The 21,321-nt window shown below is 38.3% G+C and overlaps 1 protein-coding gene across 2 annotated transcripts; it reads right to left on the reverse strand.

Annotated features, from left to right (window-relative positions):
* Nucleotides 1-523: 523 nt before the first annotated feature.
* On the reverse strand, nt 524-16,201 carry me31B (ATP-dependent RNA helicase me31b). Of its 2 annotated transcripts, none has more exons than XM_072302460.1 (10): nt 16,045-16,201; nt 11,471-11,854; nt 10,350-10,422; nt 9,501-9,735; nt 8,411-8,554; nt 7,252-7,346; nt 6,164-6,286; nt 4,388-4,697; nt 2,664-2,875; nt 524-1,756 (listed from the first exon to the last, which is right to left on the reverse strand). In XM_072302460.1, the coding sequence occupies exons 2-10, from the start codon at nt 11,536-11,538 to the stop codon at nt 1,691-1,693; spliced, it is 1,326 nt and encodes a 441-aa protein (XP_072158561.1). In that variant the 5' UTR covers nt 11,539-11,854; nt 16,045-16,201; the 3' UTR covers nt 524-1,690. The 2 variants fall into 2 exon arrangements, with proteins under 2 accessions (XP_072158561.1, XP_018898446.1); XM_019042901.2 differs by lacking the exon at nt 16,045-16,201 and adding an exon at nt 15,747-15,902.
* Nucleotides 16,202-21,321: the final 5,120 nt, after the last annotated feature.

Consider the following 21,321-nt stretch of genomic DNA (forward strand, 5'->3'; position numbering starts at 1 on the left):
CTCATTCTTAACCCTAAGAATTTTTTGTTTGTTTCCGGTTTAATTAATTTACTTACAAGGATTCAACAAGTTTATCAGCTGACTAAACTATTGTATCGATTCTTTACAAGATGTAGAATCACGGAAAAAATATCCTTACATAAGAAGGGTTAAAGAGAAAAGAAGTCTCCCTCACAATAGAGGATTGTTAAGAATTTTAGTAGACAAGTACTGGATAATTCAAACATTACCAGTCATCGCATGGCTGATGAGAACAATTTGAGGGGATTTTCTTTTAGAAAAAAACCATATTGGGAACCATGACTGATGAAAAACCTGATTTAAAGAGAAAAGAAAAATACGAAAGATCATGATGAATTCCTGAGAAGGGGCCTAGGGCGTAATAGATAGAGAAAATTTGTTAAAACAAAGGAGATGGGGGAGGGGGGGATTTAGGGGAAGATAGGTTTCCGTGATCAAAGGAAAAAGCAATAGAGATGGAGAAAAGCTTCAAGAGACCAGAAAATTGCACTAATAAAAAAAATAGAAAATAAATAAGCTTCTTTATTGAAAAAAAAATTGAAGAGAACAGATGGTGAGAAAGAATTCAAAATCATCATTTGATGCTCAGAATAAATGCAAATAAAATATCTTTCCATCAAATTAGGGTGAAACCCTCAACTTGAGTAGCATACAAAAATAGATGCAGAATGTTGTGACAAAATCAGACAACTTTATAATGAGGGGAGCACTTACGAGAAATAAAATCTCAAGAAAGATCAAAATGGTAGGAGTCGGGTACTTGAGAGACATTATTTCATACATAAAAAATAAAAAATCGATGACTAGTCACAAATTAATATTAATACTTCAGACTGGAAAGGAAAAAAGAGCTAGGAAAACTTGCGAACATGCACGGCAAGAGAAACTGCTCAATAGAGAAAACCAGCTGGTTCGTCTGATTTGAACCAACACCCGGAAATCAAATAAGCATCTAGCAACTTAAATGGATCTTGATCTCAAGAGTATAAAGCTTTCGAGAGCTTGAAAACAGGGAAAATATCACAACAAAATTTTTATTAGAGGGGGGGGGGGGGGAGCATGGGTTTGCTTGCTGATGGTGAGCCTCCATCATTGGTCAGAGATCCAAGCTGTTAAAAATGCACCAAAGATGAAAGCTAACTCACAGAGCATGGGGTCTCCACCAAAAAGATGAAGTCAAATTACAGGGTGAGAATGGGGGCAGGCCACACAATAAAAAAACAAAGTCATCTGAATGTAAAATAACAGTGGCTAGCTCAGGAATCATGGGTGGCGATTGATTCTGAAAGCCTGTCAGACAGGCGAATAATGAAATATAAGAATTGTTGATGGGAAACTAGTTTGGCAGAAACGAAGATTACAGGAAAATTTTGGAAATATCAGATTGCTGCACAGCACTCTGACTGACAGCGACCATGTGCAGCATACATAGCAATCAGTATGTAACAGAACATACGCAATTAAAAAAAAAAATAAATAAAAATAAATGATAAAAAATAAGTTAGCCGTGACGAATCAAATAAAAGAGTACGATTACCGCACAGAGAACTGTTGGTTGACGGTTTGAAAGGAGCAGAGAACAATTTGTCGAATTTTTGATTCTTAAAGAAAAGAAATAAAAATGTGATGAGAAACAGATTGAGACGGGAGGCGGTTGGAGTCAGTATGTTTATTTACTGACATCTTGTTCGTCGTTTTCCGGTGTTCTGGCAACGTAAAGTGACGGATCGATTTGCTGAAAAGTAACATACAAATTCATCAGTATCATAGTGGCATTAGACTTGAAAAGGAGGATGAATTCATTGGGCTCAACTTAATCTGAGAAGGTGGAATATCAATCGTTATACCGATTTTTCCGGACAAAATGATCAAGTTAATCTAATTTTACACAAGTTATGCGATAAGTTATACAATATGCTATTCAACTGAAAAACCCCTAAATTTTATGAATGGAAAGATAACTTTCTGACAGTTAAATTCTGTAAGTACGAATGAAAAATATCCCCTGAATTCTATCTACAAAGCGCACTTGTGTTTAGTAAAACATAGAAAGAACCTATGAAGAGGATTAACACATTCAAAATCAATCCTTCTTCAGTAAATTTGAAGGTCCTGATTAATAGCAGCTAAATCAAGTGGATTTTGTTTTGCAAAAAAGAACCACTGTTCTTGACTCATCCTTGGAAGCACATATCTGCATGAGAGAACTAGTGGCACAGCTGATGTTTCTGAACCAGAAATGGTGGTTCATGAATGCAAAAATCAGGGGTGCGGGTAGTCCTTCAGCTTACGCTATTGCCGGCGAACACAACTTTTCCGACGCACTTTTATACAGCGCGCAGTTTAGCGAAGCTTAGATGTAATGAGGAAGTCCTTAAAAATGGAAAAATTACTACTTTGAGGGGCGGGCCTTGTAATGTAAGGAATAATGGAGACTTTCTGTGTGATAATATCTGAGTTTCAACACTGAAATAAAAGACTTTAGATGAAGACCTAGAGAAGATAATGAAAAAATAAAGCATCATCTTGAGCTATCTTCTGTGAAATTAGCACGAAAATTGAGTAGGAAGACCCACCGCCCCAGCTGTTGCTAGAAATGCAAAATACGGTCAAGATCATTTGCTAGGACTGTGAATAATTACCTTGGGAATGGGCTTAATTTCAGTTCCGAGCTCTTGTTCGATCCGGTGCAGGTTGAACCTGTCTTCGTAAGTGATTAGATTGATAGCAATACCAAGGTGACCAAAACGGCCTGATCTGCCGATACGATGCAAGTAGGTTTCAGCCATCTTGGGGAAATCAAAGTTGATGACGACATTTACGGCTTGCACATCAATACCTCTGGTGAATAGATCTATCGGTAAAAAAAGTTGAGAGAAATTAATCCACATTGTTTTCAACTGATGCAAAAAAAATGAACAATTACGAGGCAAGGTGAGCAAAATTTTTCGGAAGAATCTTTCTCTATCTTCCGAGAAATATTAGGAAAGCAGGGTGACAGCACACTCTCATGATTCAAGACAACTTCTCAAAATCAGCATAGAAACTTTGCAGCGAACTTCACATAAAATCAAGAGCTTCTGTGCAATCTGCAAGAGGTTTGCAAGTAGAAAGAAGATAAAAACAATTTGCTGCCGCTGTTTTGAGTATAATAGTTTCCATATCAGCAGTATTGGTGTAAGTAAATTACCAACTTTGGATTCTAAGCGAACAGACAAGAATTATTCTTGGGCTTCAGGTCACCTATGCAATGGGCCTGTTGCAAACTTATGCTAGAGCTAAACTAAGAATTGTTTCTTATAGATAATGTCTTGAAGATCACAATGAGTGCATCAGTAAACTCTGAAGTGTACTCCTAACTTCACAATCTGCGCAAGAAATTTGCTTTTCTTTTAGTTTCCTGCTTCAAAAACGATACTACAGCACAGATGAACATTTCGTTAGAGGAGTCGTTCCTTTCAATCCCTGCTCAACATGGCCGATACTTCCATGCGCAAGTTGAGGAGAGCACGAGGTCAATCAAGGTGGATAACTATCAACACGAGAAAAATGTGAATGTTAACACGCCGATTGTTGTCAGGTGGTTGGAATCATCGTCCTGTCACATGTGTTTTGGCGGATTGGCGTCAGCTATGATGAATATTGTGTAGTGTCCTTGTGAGCAGGGGTTAGATGGAATGACTCCTCTAACGAAATGTTCACCTGTGTTGTCGTATCCTTTATGAGGCAGGAAGCTTAAAAAAAACGCAAATTGTGAAGTAGAGTACATTCCAGACTTTGCCAATGCACTCATTGCGATTTTTGAGACATTTCCTTTGAGTGACATATCTTATTTTTGCTCTAGCAATAGTCTGCAACAGGCCCATTCTGGTTTGCTGCAAAAGTGCACTACTAAAGAATGAGGACTTGGAGAAAAAAATAGGATCTTCATTGCAATGTTCATTAGTTTCCGGTTATTTATCACTCTTAAAAGTCAACTGACCAAAATATTTCATTAAGTAAACATTTGCAACATCACGCTTGCAGATGCACATTTTGTTACCTCAGCCATTAATGAATAACTGAGTACTTCACTTCAAAACTTGCTTCTATTTAGGAGATTGAAACAACGTTTTAGAATTTTTTTAAAGTTAACCAGGGAGTCTGATTCTTTCCCCTTTCCTCACTCCCGATTTCTTGAGGACTTAATGAGCTCATGAAGGGAATGCATTTCTTCATTTTTCGTAAAAACTAATGAATGACGTCCAGTCCAGCCTGCTTATATTAGAGGAAAATAAGGAGACCTCAAAATTACTTCATAACAACCAAACTTTTATAGAATTGAGAGGAGTTTTTAATTATCTAGAAAAGATAGGATTAAGTTTACCTGAGCATACAAGGTTTCGGCAAACTCCTTTGCGAAAATCGTGGAACACTCTATTCCTATGGGCTTGAGCCATTTTGGCATGAATGTAGTAGCAGCAGTAGCCGAGGTCAGTGATTTTCTTGGCTAGCAATTCTACTCGTTGCGTTGAGTTGCAGAAAATTATGCTTTGATTGATCTGCAGTTTAGAGAACAGTGTATTTAAGCAATGGACTTTTTGCCTTTCTTGAACGAACGCATAGTATTGCGTTACACCTTTCAGTGTTAGTTCTTCCATAAGGTTGACTTCGTACGGGTTCCTAAGATGCTTGTCCTGCAAAAATACAGACCAGAGTATTAGCAACTACTATCTGCTAACAATCACTAAATAAAAAAATGAGCTTTCCGTGTGATTTTGCTGAAAATGGACCTTTAACCCAATTTGACCCTAGCCCCCCCAAATTTTAGCATACCCCAAAATCGTTTGACGTGCTTAAGGAGACCATAAATATGGTGTTCTGTGAGAATTTTGAATGAAATCGAACAGATAGATTCTGAGATATCGCTGTAGACAGATTTAGGGGACGTCGGACGGACGGACACACATTTTTTCAAGTATGGTTATTTTGACTCCTGGGACCTTAAAACGTCTAGAAATTATGAAATTTCAACTTTTTTTTTCCCTTGGAGGATGACAATACTTCCTCTCTACCCTAGGGGAGTGAGAAAGTAAAAACATGTTTATGCTTCATCACATATGATCAATTAGCTAAACTGATCACCAAGTCATAATAATTGAGCCAATATTTTTCTGCAGGGCCCAAGCGCCAAAATTCAGGTTTTGAGAAAAACGGGAAAAGGTGTACCATACTGTGTATAGATATTCAATCCTTAGAGCTCACAATCAGTTTCAATAGATATTACTGAGACAAGTGCAATTTCTGGGCTAATTGAATCAAGCACACTTTGAATGGAACAGTTTTTCCAGTTTTTTTTTTTAAACTTGGATTTGGCCTCTAGAGGAAAATATTGAATCAATTCTGCAAGAGGCCTCAAACAGCACTTAGGGTTTATGACACCTTTTCGATCAAACTCAATCTTTGTGAATTTCAATGAAGATAAATATACTGCGACAGTCAAGAGAGCTCAAGCGAATCTTCAATACTTGCAACTCCAATCAGTAAGTGTCATTATCCTCACGGACTTACTTCTTTTTTGTTTTCGATCAACTACCAAATTTTAGAGCACTCTATGCTGGTAAAAGATAATGCTGAAAAATTGGGAAAAAAGAAACAAAAATAAACAACAGGACAAATAAGATGACTCATCTCACACAACACATATTTGAAAATATTGCTCAGCATCAAGCCTTGCACTCGATGCACTTTCTTGTATGAATTTCCAGTTTTCCATCTGGAAAGAGCCTCTGTAATAAGCCAGCCCCCCCCCCCCCCCCCTCCCAAGATAGTCAACAATATTCACTGAGTCACCGGGACAGCAGCGAGGTGAAATTCAATTGGACTGCATTTTGCAATTGGGAACTATAAATTCCAGCCTGGTTTAAAAACAGCGTAAGTTCCAATCTGTTTCCCTATGCACATAAGTGTTTTTTCAAATGAGCCAGAATTTATATATAGCTCCAAATTGCAAAATGCAGTCCAATTAGCTCCTGGCAACAATAAGTTAACACAGTTACTGCTATAAACTTTGAGCATTTTTTTTTTTTTGAGTGAGCTCTTTCAATTACAAGAAACAGAGGTAAATGACTTGGAAATTTTAATGGTGGAGACTGAGACTCACCATAAAATTTTTAACCGTAAGAGGAAAGGTAGCAGAGAATAGGAAAATTTGTCTTTCTTGGGGAAGTTTTGAGATCACATGGTCTAGCATTCCTTGGAAATCTTGAGACAGCAATTTGTCAGCCTGAAATGGATAAAACGGAGAGTTAAATGACTGTTACAGAGAGGGAAAAAAATTGGTGGCAAAAAAAAAGAAGTTAAAAAAAGAGCAATTGATCTGATATCACCTGCATTTGTTTAGGTACTTCCAGGTTACAATTGTAATGGAAGATTATGAATCTCGACCCAGTTTACAACATAATCTTTCTTTTCTTTCTTATTGAGTGATTAGAATAATTATACATCAGTAGTGTTGCCATGGATTCAAGATGGTTTACCTATGGGCTGTTGCTTCATGAGGCCATGGGCTTCATACCGATTGCAAACATTCTTTTCATACCTAAAACTTAAAGCCTCCATTTAACAATCAAAGAAGCAATTTTGAGCTTTATATGACCCGATTATGCATTTCTTTTCAGTCTCTTTTGAAACACATACTTGGAAGGCAACTCCCAGATCAAGCAACAGTCCAATTGAAAGGAATATGAGGCTGATCAAAATATGACAAGAGGACCACTGATAAGATGATGATTTCGGTACTCAGAAGTCTGAAAAGGACATTGCGGTGTTATGCAGCATAAATGGTCTAAAAATGAAGGGACTTGTACAAATTAACAAGGTCATTTAAATGCTTGAGTAGATATGCATTTTTTGGGAACTTACTTAATAAAAAATTTCTTTTTGATTCACCATGTGTTCATTAAATTTCCAGACATTCAAGAAGAAACACTGGAAATAAGTCTAAGATTGGATTTTCCAGAAAAGACAACTTTTTCAACCTGATTTTCGGCAAATTACAAAAAAATGATGCATCGTGCCGATCTCCAGCCAAAATGATGACCCGATTTTGGTTACAAACTTAAAATAGCCTACTGGTTACAAACTTAAAATAGCCTACTATCAGGAGAAATTATCTGGTATAATTCAACCTCAAGACCTATGCTCTTCTACTGAGAAACAACAAGAATTTATAGAAAGTAGAAAACTTACTTCATCAAGCACTAAAATTTTGCAGTGTTCCATATTGGCTACATGTTTATCCATCAAATCTAAAATACGTCCAGGGGTTGCAATTATCACATGAACTGAAACAGATATACATTATTTATTTACATTGTGCAAAATAGAAAACAAAGGCACTAAATTAATTTTGGAGATCACAGTAACCAGAGATTTTCAGGGTTGCCTCAAATGTTGAGGAATGAAATTTTTAACTTTTCCTGGATTTCCGTGTAGTTGGGGTAATCCCTGATATTTCATGATGAGCAGGCTGGTTAGAAATCGCCTCTTAAAAAACAAACATGCAACATTTTTGGATTGAAGCGCCAAAAACACATTGAGAGAGCAAAAAAGAGGATTAAATCATTCGTCTCATACACTTCAGTAATTTACCTTGAGTTTTGGCCCATAATATTCAGTTGAAACTTGAGCTGAGCTAAAGGATAACATTTAGGTCCTAAGTAAGTTTCAGCCACTGCTTGCTAGATTGTTTGCATTATTAAAGACTTCTTTGTTTTACAAACATTTAGTAATGATTTAATTTTAATTGCAAAATTAAATTTTCTCATGGGAGCTGAAAATCATTGTCGCCGTCTGGTTGCCTAAGTTATTATCAGACGCTAGCCAACCGCTTCCCTGCTGCTAGAGGTAAGGTTCCCTGCTTGTGGTTAGTTTTTCAAATGTTGAATCAGAATTTCTCTTGCTTGAATTGGATGAGATAATGATAGACCCCTCCAAGTGTTTGCGCAAGTCAAATACAGGGTGTCTACGGACCATGCAAAAAATAAAATCCCTAGACTTTTCCAAGTTTTTTCTGACCGAAATTATCAAAATTTCTTACTTCATACATCTAAAATTGGCACTCAGGGAGCCGAAAATTTACAATTTTTGGCACTGATTACATTGCAACTGACAAAGACATATGCGAGGCTTCCTTTTCCCAAGTATAGATCATTGCATGAACTAAAATTGCAATTCCTGATTGAAAATCATTTCTTCATTTACTAGTCAGATTTTAACTCTGATCACTGAGCCCTGAATCAGACTGAGAATTAGTTTTTCGTGGACTACACTGATGTTTCCCTGATTTTTCAAGTTTAGCCTTCAAGCCAGAACAGCCTTTTCTTGATGTGTCTTATGCAAGACTTACCCTTATCATATATCCGCATGATGTCATCTTTGAGATTAGTACCACCAGTAGTAACCATTACTTTGATATCCATGTGCTTCGATAGTTCCATGCAAATCTGACTCGTTTGCAGAGCCAACTCTCGGGTTGGTACCATAATTAGTGCTGTAAAACCAAACATAGAGACACAATGTCAAATTTGACACAAAAGAGAAGTTACCAAAGTGGATGAAAAAGGAAGTACCACCAATTTTGAGAGCCCTCTAATTTTATTTCATTTTAGTGGCACACAATTTTTACACCATCGTTTTAAATAGGAGGGATCCAGGACCAATTGGGTGGACGATGAAAAATTTAAGATCTTTCCAAATGAGCGTAACGGAACTGGGAGGACTAGTTAACTTGCCATTGGGAAATGAGCAGTGTTCTACCTTGCCCCTAAAATTTCATTTAAAATATTTAGGAACAAAATTAACTTTCGGTATGAGCTATACCGCTTTGCTCTGTGTATACATCTCCCTCTGCATCACAAATGGTGCCTTGAGAACGCTAAATACCACTGTTCCCCTATTGCAAGTTTGAAAAATGTTACACAGTGCGTCAACTTTTCCAGGCGTGGCGCCTGGATGGTCCAGCCCCCCTTTCCTCATTCATGGGCATCAAGGCTCAATTGGATCAACTTCATTGGAAAGAAACCAACCCACATTAAGTTGAAACTGAGAAAAAGAGGTTTTCAGTTTTTTTCCTGCATAAGGTTCAATGCAGAAAATAAGCTTTAATCCCTCTTTTTACAAACTAATCTATTTTTATCAACTTTCAGATTTTGGCGGGAGAAAATAAGCGACTAGTGAAACTTAAAAATATTCTTGACTCTATTTTGTCGAAAATGTGGGTTGGTTTCTCTCTGATAAAACTAGGTCCAATTTATTTGATTTGATTTATTATGATTTTCTTTCACTCCTTTATCCCTCTCAAATTTTTAACAGATACGGCGAGGAAAATGCTGAAGACTTCAGAGGGTCATCCCTCTTGGGTTCCTGATTCCAAGAGGGATCCTCAGGAGCATAAGAAAAAAAAAAATTGTGACAAAGAAAATAGGCAAAGTGTTTACCTTGAATATGATCCAACTTGGGATTAATTTGTTCCAGAACAGGTATACAGTATGCACCAGTTTTTCCAGTTCCATTCTTTGCTCTAGCAAGGATATCTTTGCCAGTCAGTGCAATGGGTATAGTCGCTTCTTGGATTGGACTTGGTTTTTCCCAGCCTTTTTCGAAGATTCCCATCAATAGCTCACGCTTCAAGCAAAATTCACTAAATTCAATTCCTCTGGTATCAGTGACATCCTACAATAAAGAAAGATGGAAAAAATTAAAATGAGAGAAAGTTAACACAAAAACACAAAAATCAACTATCTGATAAATTGGGAATCATAAAAAAAGTCAAACAAGGTAACAGAAATTTTTAAAAATTAAGTATATTAGTTTCCCTCTTTTGCCTTTCCGATCAACTACAAAGATTTGAATTAAGTACTTTATTAACCAAATTTAGTGAAGTGCAAAATCCACACATACATTAAAGAGAGCTAACATTACATGTGGACCAACAGCAATCATTAACTTAAATTACTTCACCACCACTAGTCGATCATCTCATCCTTATGTTTTGGCCCTCATAAACAACACCAGCTAAAGTTGCTGAGATGAATAGCTACTCCTAAAATTCCTTGGTTTTCACATCCAATTCCCTGACTTTCCGGGTTTCCAAGCCGCCAAAAACCCTGTGAGTATACTTACATGCAAAAATTTCTTTCCTTTATCTATCAACTGACTATGTAAGGTGCAAGTATCTATCTGCATGAATACATACTTTCAATGAAAATACAATTGAGATATACTTTATTCATAAGAATTAACATAATAAGCTCAGCTGAAGCAAAAAATTAAGGGAATAAACTTACACTAGTCTTGATTCGCCTATCAGGTGGAGGAATTTTCAGTTTGGATTTCCAGCTTTCATCCTTATCAGCGTCACTAGAATAAAAAAATGAGAAACATTAGTAGAGAGCATAGAAAAATAAACATAGGCTGATTGAACATGATTCATAGAAGTACAAGGCTTCTTTACACTTCTAGGGTGCAAAAACTTCATGACCGCATATTATTTTTGGCAAAAACTTTGCAAACGATATGTAGGTACAGAGCCATAGAAGGGCATCACTTTGAAATTTCTAGGGAATGCGGGTTGTTCGAAAATGAGAGGGTCAAGAAATTTCTGCGCAACTGTTCTAATTCCCCCGTATCTGCGACTCAAGTTACTTCCTAATTCTCCGAGTTTTGAACCAAACTTCCATTAGAATTTTTCCCTCTTTTTCGAGAGCTATCATTTCTATGATAAAAAATGTTGCAGAATTTTTCAGTTCCTCTTTTGCAGTAATCTTTTAAGGTGAGACTTGTTTCGGAGCTGTGAGCTCCAAAATATATCTTACCTGAAAAGATTACTGCAAGTAACGGAAAATTCTTTTCATCGCAATTTAGATACAAGCAGAAGATTCCAAAATAAGTCTTCATATACTGGGCATCTGTTTTCCACTTGATAATACTTCCTGTGAATCACTGGTTTGAACTGTGCAAGTCATAAATATCTAAGGTTCATTTAATTATGGCAAGTGGTTACGCATTTACACATTCTGGGGCTTGTAAAAGAAATGAGGAGTTGCAATTTTTTAGCTTGTGCATGTTATCAACATCGTAAGTACTGCCTGCCAGTTATGCAATCAAGGAATATTACTGGAGTCTTTCATCAATCAACAGAGCCGCTAATCCAGGCTGACACATTGTACTGGACACTGAACAAATCTGTATGAAGATGCTTCAGGATGAACTTGTAGTTAGAGCTTACTCATCATATGTTAAGATGGAAATTAAACCTTCTTTCTATAATCTCTCATCAGTGGGGCCATCAGAATGCTTAAATTGACCTGCTGCTTGGTATTAATTTGGGGGATAATCAGAGGTTAACGTTTGTCTCAACAGGCCATGAGCAAGCTTAAAAATGAATAGAAGAAAGAGGCAAACTTACAATTTGGTGCTTGAGTTTTTGGCGGAAAGCGCATGGTTGGAACCGATATGATTCTCCATCATTATCATTTTTGATTGTTTATTAGTTAATTAAGTCACACAACCACAGTAGAAAATTCACTTGATCAAGTAAATTAAAATATAGTAGAATCTATTTAAGTCGTTTAAAGACTTCAAATATCAAAAGCAACAGAGTTTATCTTGATTCACAAAAACAAAACAAAAAATTTCACTTAGAAATTAATAGTTCATGATTAGATCACTGGTAAGGATCACAAAGCTAATTTCACGGAGATACACCGTTCAGCACACAGTTCACGGGAAATGATGAAGTAGGTCATTTGGCAAAAGTAAACACTTTGCTTCATTCATGACAATAGGATTCCTGCAACAGATAAAAAAGAAAGATGGTTAGAGGGTATGGTTTTGACTGATTCAAAATATGAATTAAAATAAACATTAGAAGAAGAGCTGCGCTAAAGCAGCTAGATATCTCATTAACAATATCCATGAGTGTTTCGTTAGACCTCTTAAGCATGGTGCTCCATGAAATGAAAATTTTGAACGAATACTTTTAAGGTGAATGCTTCAAAATAAATCAGTGGCGTGGCGTGAAGGATCGATTATTGATATCTCGCCGTTTGAAGCTATGGTAAAGAATCGATTACTAAGGTGTTCACTGCGAACACCCTGATAATCGACTTTTTTTCATGGGTTTGAGTGGCGTATCGATCGATACATCGCAAAGCACGCCACGCCACTGAAATAAATATATGAAGAGTAAAACTTAGGATATATCTACGTCAAAGTAAGCTGGATCCACTTCAATGGCAAATTTTGACAAGGGGGAACCCTAAGTGACAGATCCTTCATCAAGACAGCAAGCACCCATTCTTGCATATCTCAACTAAAGAGAGGCCTGATGCCTGTATTTTCAGCTCTTTTTCCTTTACTTTTTATTGATATTTTTTATTTCTTCTGGAAAAAAGAAGAGGAAACGAAAAAAGTGCTCAATAATAATGCAGGGGTCCCAACAACACATCTGAGGAGAAACTTGGTCAGTTGATAAAATTTTAAGGAAATGAACTGAATAAGTTTTCATTTTGGAGCTTAATTTGAAAAAAAAAATCCTGCATTAATTTCAGTTTCAAAAAGATTAAAGGGCATTGCACTTTTTTGGGGGCAGCCGTTGCATCATCCTAGGTAAAGCAGAGGAGAATCAATTGCAATACCTATTTCAGTTCTTTTCTTGCAAAATATTTTTCAAGTTAGAACATGCACAAATTACTTTCCAATCAATATCTCATGGTTATCTTTAAACCAATAAAAAGCCTTGAAACTGGACACTTCGTGTGATTGGAGCAGCCAGGTGCATATACCTCTTAGGAGAGGCCATACGAACACAGAAAAAATTTGGATATTTTATGAAAGTAGCAATCTGCAGAAAACATGTTGTCGAAAATTCTTCCAAAAGTAGACATCGATAGTGAGTAACAATCAATATTTGAGGCATTCACCAGAGACAAATTTACAAGCAAGAAAGATGCAACAGAATTTTGGGATGAAACGGAAAAGGACATGAAAGCTGAAGAGGATTCTTCAGGAATAAACATAAGTACGGGTAATTCCTGGGCAAATATTTTGGTCTCCAGAGAGAAACACTTCATCGAAGAACTCTCAAAAAATAACCTCAAGGGAACTGCCATTCCAGCCTTCAAATTCAATACCTGACTTACAGCAATAATAACCTCTCTCAGTTTGAGGGATAGTTAAAATGTTGCTGGATTCACTGACTGACTAACTGTATAGAGCCAGAGTGTAGCTGAAGCTTGCACATTACGCTATGTTTACTCAGAGACCTTGATTTCTTAGTAATTTATGTAGCACTAGCTTTCTTTGGTAGTTTTGATTGACATCTTGATAAGTTGGTTTTCCAACGCATTAAAACACAGAAAAGGCATTGAAGCCTGTAATGAGCGCCTACTTTAGTGAGATTGACGGACTGATTAGGACCAAAATCAATAGCTATATGATGGTTCTACTGTATCCAAAAGCCTGCTACAACTTCAACCTAATTACTGGTGTTGATATTTAGAAACAAGAACCGCAACAAGAATAAGGTGTGCTGCCAGGAAAGGTTGCCTGTTGAAAATTGATGAATTCAAAAAGTTTGTTACAGCCTGACAGCATTGCGTCAATGAATAGTTCATTGACCTTTGTTAAAAGATTTAACAAGTATCTACTGACTGAGAAGTAGCCAGCCTCTGATTGAACCTAAACTACTAACGGTGAAAAAACTGCAAAATGTCTGGAAAAACACCTAAGCAGAACGCCTCAAGGAGAAAATGGATTGCATTTAGCAAAAAGGAACCACTAGCATTGCAATGATGCTAAGATTGTGCAACTTCATCCTTTGCAATAAAATTGCATAAATTTTGAAAAAATATGAAATTTAGATGGTAATTTTTGTCTTAAATTCACAGTTTTTAGTGAGTGAGATAGAAACTATTAAGGGATAATCGGGTTTTTCCTCCAATACAAAAGAAGTTGTACAGTCTTAGCAACATTACAATGCTGGTGGTTCCTTTTGGCAAAATGCAATCCAAATTAGAGTGCTCGCTCTTGGCATAGATACATTAAATGACAAATCAGAAAGAGATGGATGCTATATTGAAGAAGGCAGGGTGAGAGAGTAGAAAAGTTACGAACATCGAGGAAAACTGAGATTATAAGTAGTTAAGGACTGCAGTAGTGTTCCATCAACAGAATTTTGACATCCTACTAGTCCTAGGAAAAGGTTTTCTCGACACGCTGAATATGATGTCTGTTAATTGAGAAACTAAGTGGTCACTCCTAGAAATCTTTGGGTGAAAAACTATAGATAAAGCAAAAACTTGAGCGATAAAATCTGCCTTGAATCATACAGGTAGGTAAGTAAGTTAATTGGAATACTTGGAGGGAAAGTAGGCAATTTGATAACCTCAACGATATAGGTCAGTCATTGCCAATATCAGAGCTTCAAAGGCGCTCTGGCAGATATCTACATCAGAACTTGAAGAAAAACGCTTTCTCTTAACTTGCTACAAAAGGCTGTAGCACCTGCTGACCCATCAAAGGTAATTTGACGGGGGAAAAGAAATAAGAGGTTAATGTGCTCTCTGCACTTCTCCAGGATTGGCCTAATATTCTGTAGGCTGCATATCAAGCAGCTTCACATGTTGGTATGAAGAGCGAGATTAGAAAATTTAAGAATTATGAGGACGGGTGAGTATTAACAGAATGAGAGCCAGCTGGATCAAGTTTAATGTAGAATGAATGCCTTGGCATGAAAATAGGCAATAAATTGTACAAGCCAGCCTAGGCAGTTACAAAATAAGACCATTACCCAGATAAGAAACACGAACAGTTAGAACGAGTACAGTTGATACTGGCATCATATCTGAGGAGAGGACTTTAAAGTATTGCAGTAACCTATTGCTGGCAGAGCTGGTTCGAGACAAGCCATAGCAATGAAATGCGCATGTTTCCATCCCTACCCCCATCAGTGTTTCGGAAAGATAGTAGAATATGGAAGATCTTGATTCAAATGAAAGGTAGAAGAGAATCTAATGGTACTTACAAAGTAACTAGATGGAACAATTGGATAGCCGTGATTAGGTTAAATCTTAACTCGGTGCATCAATCCTCAGCGGACCAAAGATGCAGATAAGGTAAGCTATGGTTTAGGGCCATCAAGAAGTCTCTAGTTGCAACTGCATAGAATATTCAGTGAATTAGCCTTCAGTGAGAACGATTACCCCGGTAATTTGATACCACAGTATCCCAACAGGTTGACTGGACGTAAGGTGTTCAAATGGTAGATATCGCAATGAACGAAGCTGACATTTGATTAGCTAATTGTAATGCCTATGTTCACAGAAACCCTGGTGAAGCTTCAGGGGTCTGAACACTTTAGAGGAATGACCGCAGAAATTGGAACTGGCATAAAAATAAAATGGATTATGAACTGCACCTTCAGGACCTTCTCAGGAAGGATAGGGAGTCAATAAAACAGTCTGGCAGCCATGAAAGTATAAGAAGTATTTGCAAAAATTGAGGTGAGAAATTAGGTTGAGCAGAAAGATAGGAGAGGTAGCAATATACACAGAAGAGGATCACAGCGAAAGGGCTCAAAGAGTAAAGAATTGAATGATAGAAGAGTCTGAGACGGGAAACATATTAGAAAAAAGAAAAAATGGAACAAAGAGGTGTTACGTAGTTGAGAATCTAACACTTACAGATTCCGATGACGAGGGAAAATTTAATGTATCACCGATGAGAGGAACTGATCAGGCTTGGAGATTGAAATTATAACAAAATCAGACTGACTGAGTAAGAGAATGAGAGGATTGAAATGGATAAACTTGAGGTAAAGCCTACCGTTACGGATACACTTACGCTTCAGTGGCGAGGATTAAAATGGCGAACGACTGGCTTGGGAAGGAGACTGAGAAAATGACGATCAAAACCGTTAGGGATAATTGCGGGTACGAACAGGGATTGTTAGAAAAGAAAGAGGTTATTGAAATAATTTACCTGAGGTACGAAAGATAATCAGTGGAGTCACAGAACGACAAGTTAAAGTGGACGAATTCACACAAGTTCAACTCCAGAGGAGCAAGAGGAGAAAGAGGCTTGTTGTTCAGCTGAAACGAGTTTGCTCACATTTGCCTTGCGCGCAGTCGCTCGCGCACGAAAGTAGTTCCCGGTCAGCAGCGAATGGCGAAGCAACGTTTCGATCGTTTCTCCTTCGTTTACAACAGATTTGCAATTTTTGAATTTTCAGGTGAGAAAATGAGAGTTCGTAAGGAATACTCCGAGAGGCACGAGCTAAATGATACTTGACTAAATTCTTCCCTAAAAATGTACAGGGAGACCTCTGAGGCCCGTGCAGGAGCGGGCTGTGCTTGATTAGGGATAAGTCACAAAGTTTCTTTACCGATTTTGGAAAGGAGAGGCGGCTTTCTATCAGAAAAAAATTCCTCAAATTATAACTCTTCAATTATTGGTCATCATTACATGATTTAGGTAAGAGTGCAGTTTTCAAGGGACGAGCTGGTTTTCCGAGAGGGAGCAGGACAAGGACAAATACGTTTAGGACGGCTTCAGTGAAGCTGAGGAGGGGGGGGGGGGGATTCAAGGTGGAGGGGGCGCCGGCACATGCAGGACATGAAATGGAAAATAACATGAAAAATAATTGTTCGAAATTTCATGAAGGCACTCCGAACACTTCTCATGGAGATGTGTACCACGATCGATTTCCAGTGTTTTCTTATTGCATTAAATTCGTTTTTGAATGTTAAATAAAAGTCATCATTGCGCAAACTCTACGAGGCGCCGTTTTCGCAGTAGGTATTTTGCAAAGCAGTCCGTGGTAGAAGTTTCAATTTTTACTTGAATAGGTGAGGCCAGCGAGGCGATATCTATCTTTCAGCACTTGCTGAAAACGAGGAAAACCTGGCAGTCTTATCTCGGACTCCGTGCGCCTTTTCTTTTCACCGTCCAAATCAGATAGCAATTTGGCAACACCCGATTTCCTCCATTTAAACCTATGGAAATGTATCGATTCTTGGAGGGGCCAGGTGCTCCGACAAGAATCGATTATTTAGCATAGGTTTAAATGGAGGAAACCGTTGTTGCCAAATTGCTGGATCCGCCTCTGCTCTTTCACTATTTTCCTTACCTATATTACCGGCTTGGGGTTTCCTTGTCAAATCGCCGCGCTGGTCTCACTCATTCAAGTAATTATCGAAACTTTCAGCGCGGACTGCGAAAACGGTACCTCGTAGAAAGTTGGCGCAATGATGACTTTATTAGATCAGCATCCAAAAACGAATTTAAAATAAAAAAAATTGGAAATCGATCGTGGTGCACATTCCTATAAGGAGTGTGCGGGGGCGGGGTCCTTTTCCCGTGAAATTTTCGAGGAAAAAATCCCGACTGAAATCGTGAGGAGACGACCTATTTTTCCAGACTTATAACGAGTTTTTACTTCCCTCCACCTAATTCAATAACGGGGGAGGGGGGGGGGATCATCAAGTCGGCCAATGGGATAAATTCGGGGAGGTGGGACTTGCCAACTATGAAATAAATTCCGAGGGGAAAAAAGTCGGGAGGGGGGGGGGGTTAACTTTAAGCATCCCCCCCCCCCCCCCCCAGGAATCAGACCCCTCTGGAACTGTTGGATTTTTTGTTCCAAAATAACTCCATATGTTTTGGAACCGCGAAATTTCTCAAAGCCAACGTCTGCATGATTATTTTGACCCTGCGAAAACCACAGAGCGGGGGGTACTCATCGATTTTTGCCCTGAAGTGCTCGCGCTTTCGGAACGGGACCGATGCTTCCGCCGATTAAAACGTCGCAAGCCCCATAAGCTTGGAATCCAGGGGCTCTCAAAATTTTCATAATTTTACTCGTCGGGCCTCCCTACGCTCTTAAGACGTGATCGGGGGTTCTTTGGCCTTTGACCGAAGCCGGTCGCCAAAATCAAAACAGTTAAAACTAAAAGACATTTTTAATTTGTTACAGAGGCGGATCCAGTAATTTGGCAACACCGGATTTCCTCCATTTAAACCTATGCTAAATAATCGATTTCTGTCGGAGCACTTGCCTCCTCCAAGGTTCGATACATTTCCATAGGTTTAAATGGAGAGAAGGCCAGGAGATGTTGCCAATTTGCTAGATCCGCCAATGAATTTGTATTAATTTTGTTTTTTATTACTCATCTAGTTACTTTGTATAGCTTGCATCCTATAAGTTTTAATTTGTAGGTTTATGATAAGTTCTTAAACGTATCAAGTCTACAAGTGTATTTTGTACAGCATTTATTAAGTACAAAAAAAAAAAAAAAAGTTTTTGCGGATATTAAGCTTTGAGAGCGCGTGCGATCACCGACCGCATTTTTCCACGGAAAACATCATAAGATCAAGTTTGTCAATTCGAACGCCTAAAAACCGACTTTTCCTCTTTTACTTCCTTATCTCCCCCCCCCCCCCTCCCTATTTGATGGTGAAACTCCAAAAATGCGCAACTCTTTGCTGCGTTTCGAAATTTCCGCTCCTCTTTTATTTTATAAAAAGAGACCGAACAAACATTATGGCTTGAGGTTTTCATAGCGTATTCTACAGAAGGAGAAGAAAAATCAATTTTTTCAAAAAATGACGTTCAGTAGTTTTCCGAGTAGAAAATAAAGCACGATAGCTCACATGATTTGAATTAGTTTTACCCTTAGGCAGGATAGATACAATTAGGAGAAATTTAGGAGACACTTTTTTTAAATTTTTCAATGAGTTAAACGTCTTGGAGAGAGCCCTCTATTTCAATAAATTCTGTTCCTTTTCCTCTCAATTTTAGTTATCCATTCATACTTTGTCTTTCTTCTGCATCTACAATTTCACTTTTTGCAGAGAATATTCACTAAGATATTCACTAAGCTCATCACTTTTTTCAACGTCTTGGAGAGAGCCTTCTACTTCAATAAATTTTGTTTATTTTCCTCTTAATTTAATAATTAATTAACGTACCACTTCCTTTAGTTATTCATTCATACTTTGCTTTTTTTATCGTAAATTTTTCTCTTTCTATTGAGCCTTAAAAATATTATTTTTTTGTTCTGTCAGGCTATGCCAACCATTGCTTAGTTATTTTCTTGTTGCTTATTTTATTTGGTTTAGTAACATACGCAAATGGAGCTGTTTTATTGCACTTATGTAAATTTAAATTTTTGAAATAAATAAATCTTGAATCTTGAATGATCGGGCGGGGAGGAAGGGGGGGGGGCTCGGCCGAGACGATTTCCGTGCAGAGGAAAGCGAGTGGAGAATGCGAACAGGGTGGTCTGGGGAAGGATGAACTGACCGGACGTCTTTCGGTCTGAAATCAGTGAAATCGAGCGGCACGCACTTTATCAGTTCCAGAGGAAGAGAAAACCAAAAGCCGAGGCGACAGTCCGACGCCACTTCGAACAAGATACAGTCTGTCGCAGACACCCCTCACGCGCCAATCACGATCAGCGTTGGTCGGGCGACGCTACCCCTCCCCCTGCCAATCATGCCATGCAGATCATCACTCTCGCTGTTACAGAATTTCGCCAGCGGTCGCCCAAGTCGGTTGTATTGTCTCGCGCCCGGTCGGAATGAAGCCCTCATGGTTACAAGTAATTTCACTTTCATGAAAAGTTTAACACTCTTTGGACTCTCTGAACGTGTCTCGTTGAAACTCATCTAAGTAATAAGTGAAAACTCTTCGGTGTTTGTATAACTGATCGTGTGAAATAAGTTTCTCGGATTTCATTTTCGCGGTGTAACTCGTGCCCGGCGTTTCAAGTGACAGTGATGGCTCCCGACTTTTCAATCGTTTCCGTCGTTTTTCATTGTTCTGTTGTTTTCGGCGTTCATTTACGACGAACTAGTCTCGGTACCTCGTGTGTTTCGTGAAAACTCTGTACGTTTCAATACGAAAACTGTCTTGTATATTTGTATTAACTTGTCACGATGTTGGATTGTGGCCGCCATTGAGAGTCCCTCTTTTTCTCGAAATTGTTGGTAACTCGCGCCCGGCGTTCGAGTGAATTGAACTTAGATAATTCGGGTGCACCTTCGTGGATTGTGAACTTCGCCATTTCTCAGTGAATTTCGCGTGGTGTTTTCTCTATCGTTCGATGACGATGACCTGTTGCGCGGAATTTCGGGAATGATGTTCGTTTCTCGTGTGTGCGTCTAGACTTGTCGGCTTCGCGTTTAAAGTGTGTGTGCATCTCCTTCTCAACCTACCTACCACGATCAATTTGATTAATTCATTTGCTCCATACCATTTGATGGAGTCTGATATCTGGTCATAGCTTCCTTTGATGCGTGTATATTTTGGCGTTGGTCTGCGGATTCAGGTCAGAAGTATCAGCACATAACTTACTTAAATTCTGCTCAGATTTGATGTCATTGATTGCAAAATTTTATGTAACTCACATTGTACTCACATTTTTCTTGTCTTCCTTCACCTCTCCGTTTCCGCTTTGTCTCATTTAGGTACTATTATTGTGGTTCATTCTACTGTGCTTTTGAGCGTATGTGCCCTACTTGATTGGGGAACCAGATAAGTTTTTATTATAGCAGCATCCTAGTCAGCAGTAGCGTTTTCTGTGTCTGGAGTCAGATGCTTTCATGCGCCCGATTTTTCATTTTCAAACCCCCCCCCCCCCCCCCCCTTCTTTGCCACCTTCATGCCTGTACATTGTTTCCTCGGAGTCGAAAAATGTTTCAGTTCGAAAATTTCCGAAGTAGATTTTCTCGGTTTTTGTAATTAAAATAATGTCTTGTATAGTCCCCTCGGATAATCTGCATAATTGAAAGTGGCTTTGTACCGAGTCTATGTTTTCTTATTTCATCGCATACTTTTAAAGGCAGGAAAAAGTTTGAGATGGTTTCAGTGATCATTGGTACCTGAAATTAAACCTTAGATTTTTTTTTTTTATTCTTTAGTTTTGAAGCTTATTATTTGAGTGTCCTCTATCGCCGACTAGGCCCATCAGGTACCTAAAATTGAAGAGAGAGAAAAATGGATAGATTAAAGTGAGAGAGAGAGAAAAGAAAGGATAGATGATAGAGAAAAAGAGAGAGAAAAAAGGATGGATGAAAGAGGAAGAGTGAGAGAGAGAGCGGACATTCATGTCCCTCCAAAGTTACAAGAACCGTACATTTTTGGTGTGAGAAGAGTCTCAAATTGCATCTCAGAGATGTCTAATCTAAAATTTCCATATTTCCCGGAGCATGGACCCTCCTGAAACCTCCCTTTGTGTTGGAAAGACTCATTGTCAG

Source organism: Bemisia tabaci, chromosome 7, assembly GCF_918797505.1.
Source record: "Bemisia tabaci chromosome 7, PGI_BMITA_v3".
NCBI lineage: Eukaryota > Metazoa > Arthropoda > Insecta > Hemiptera > Aleyrodidae > Bemisia > Bemisia tabaci.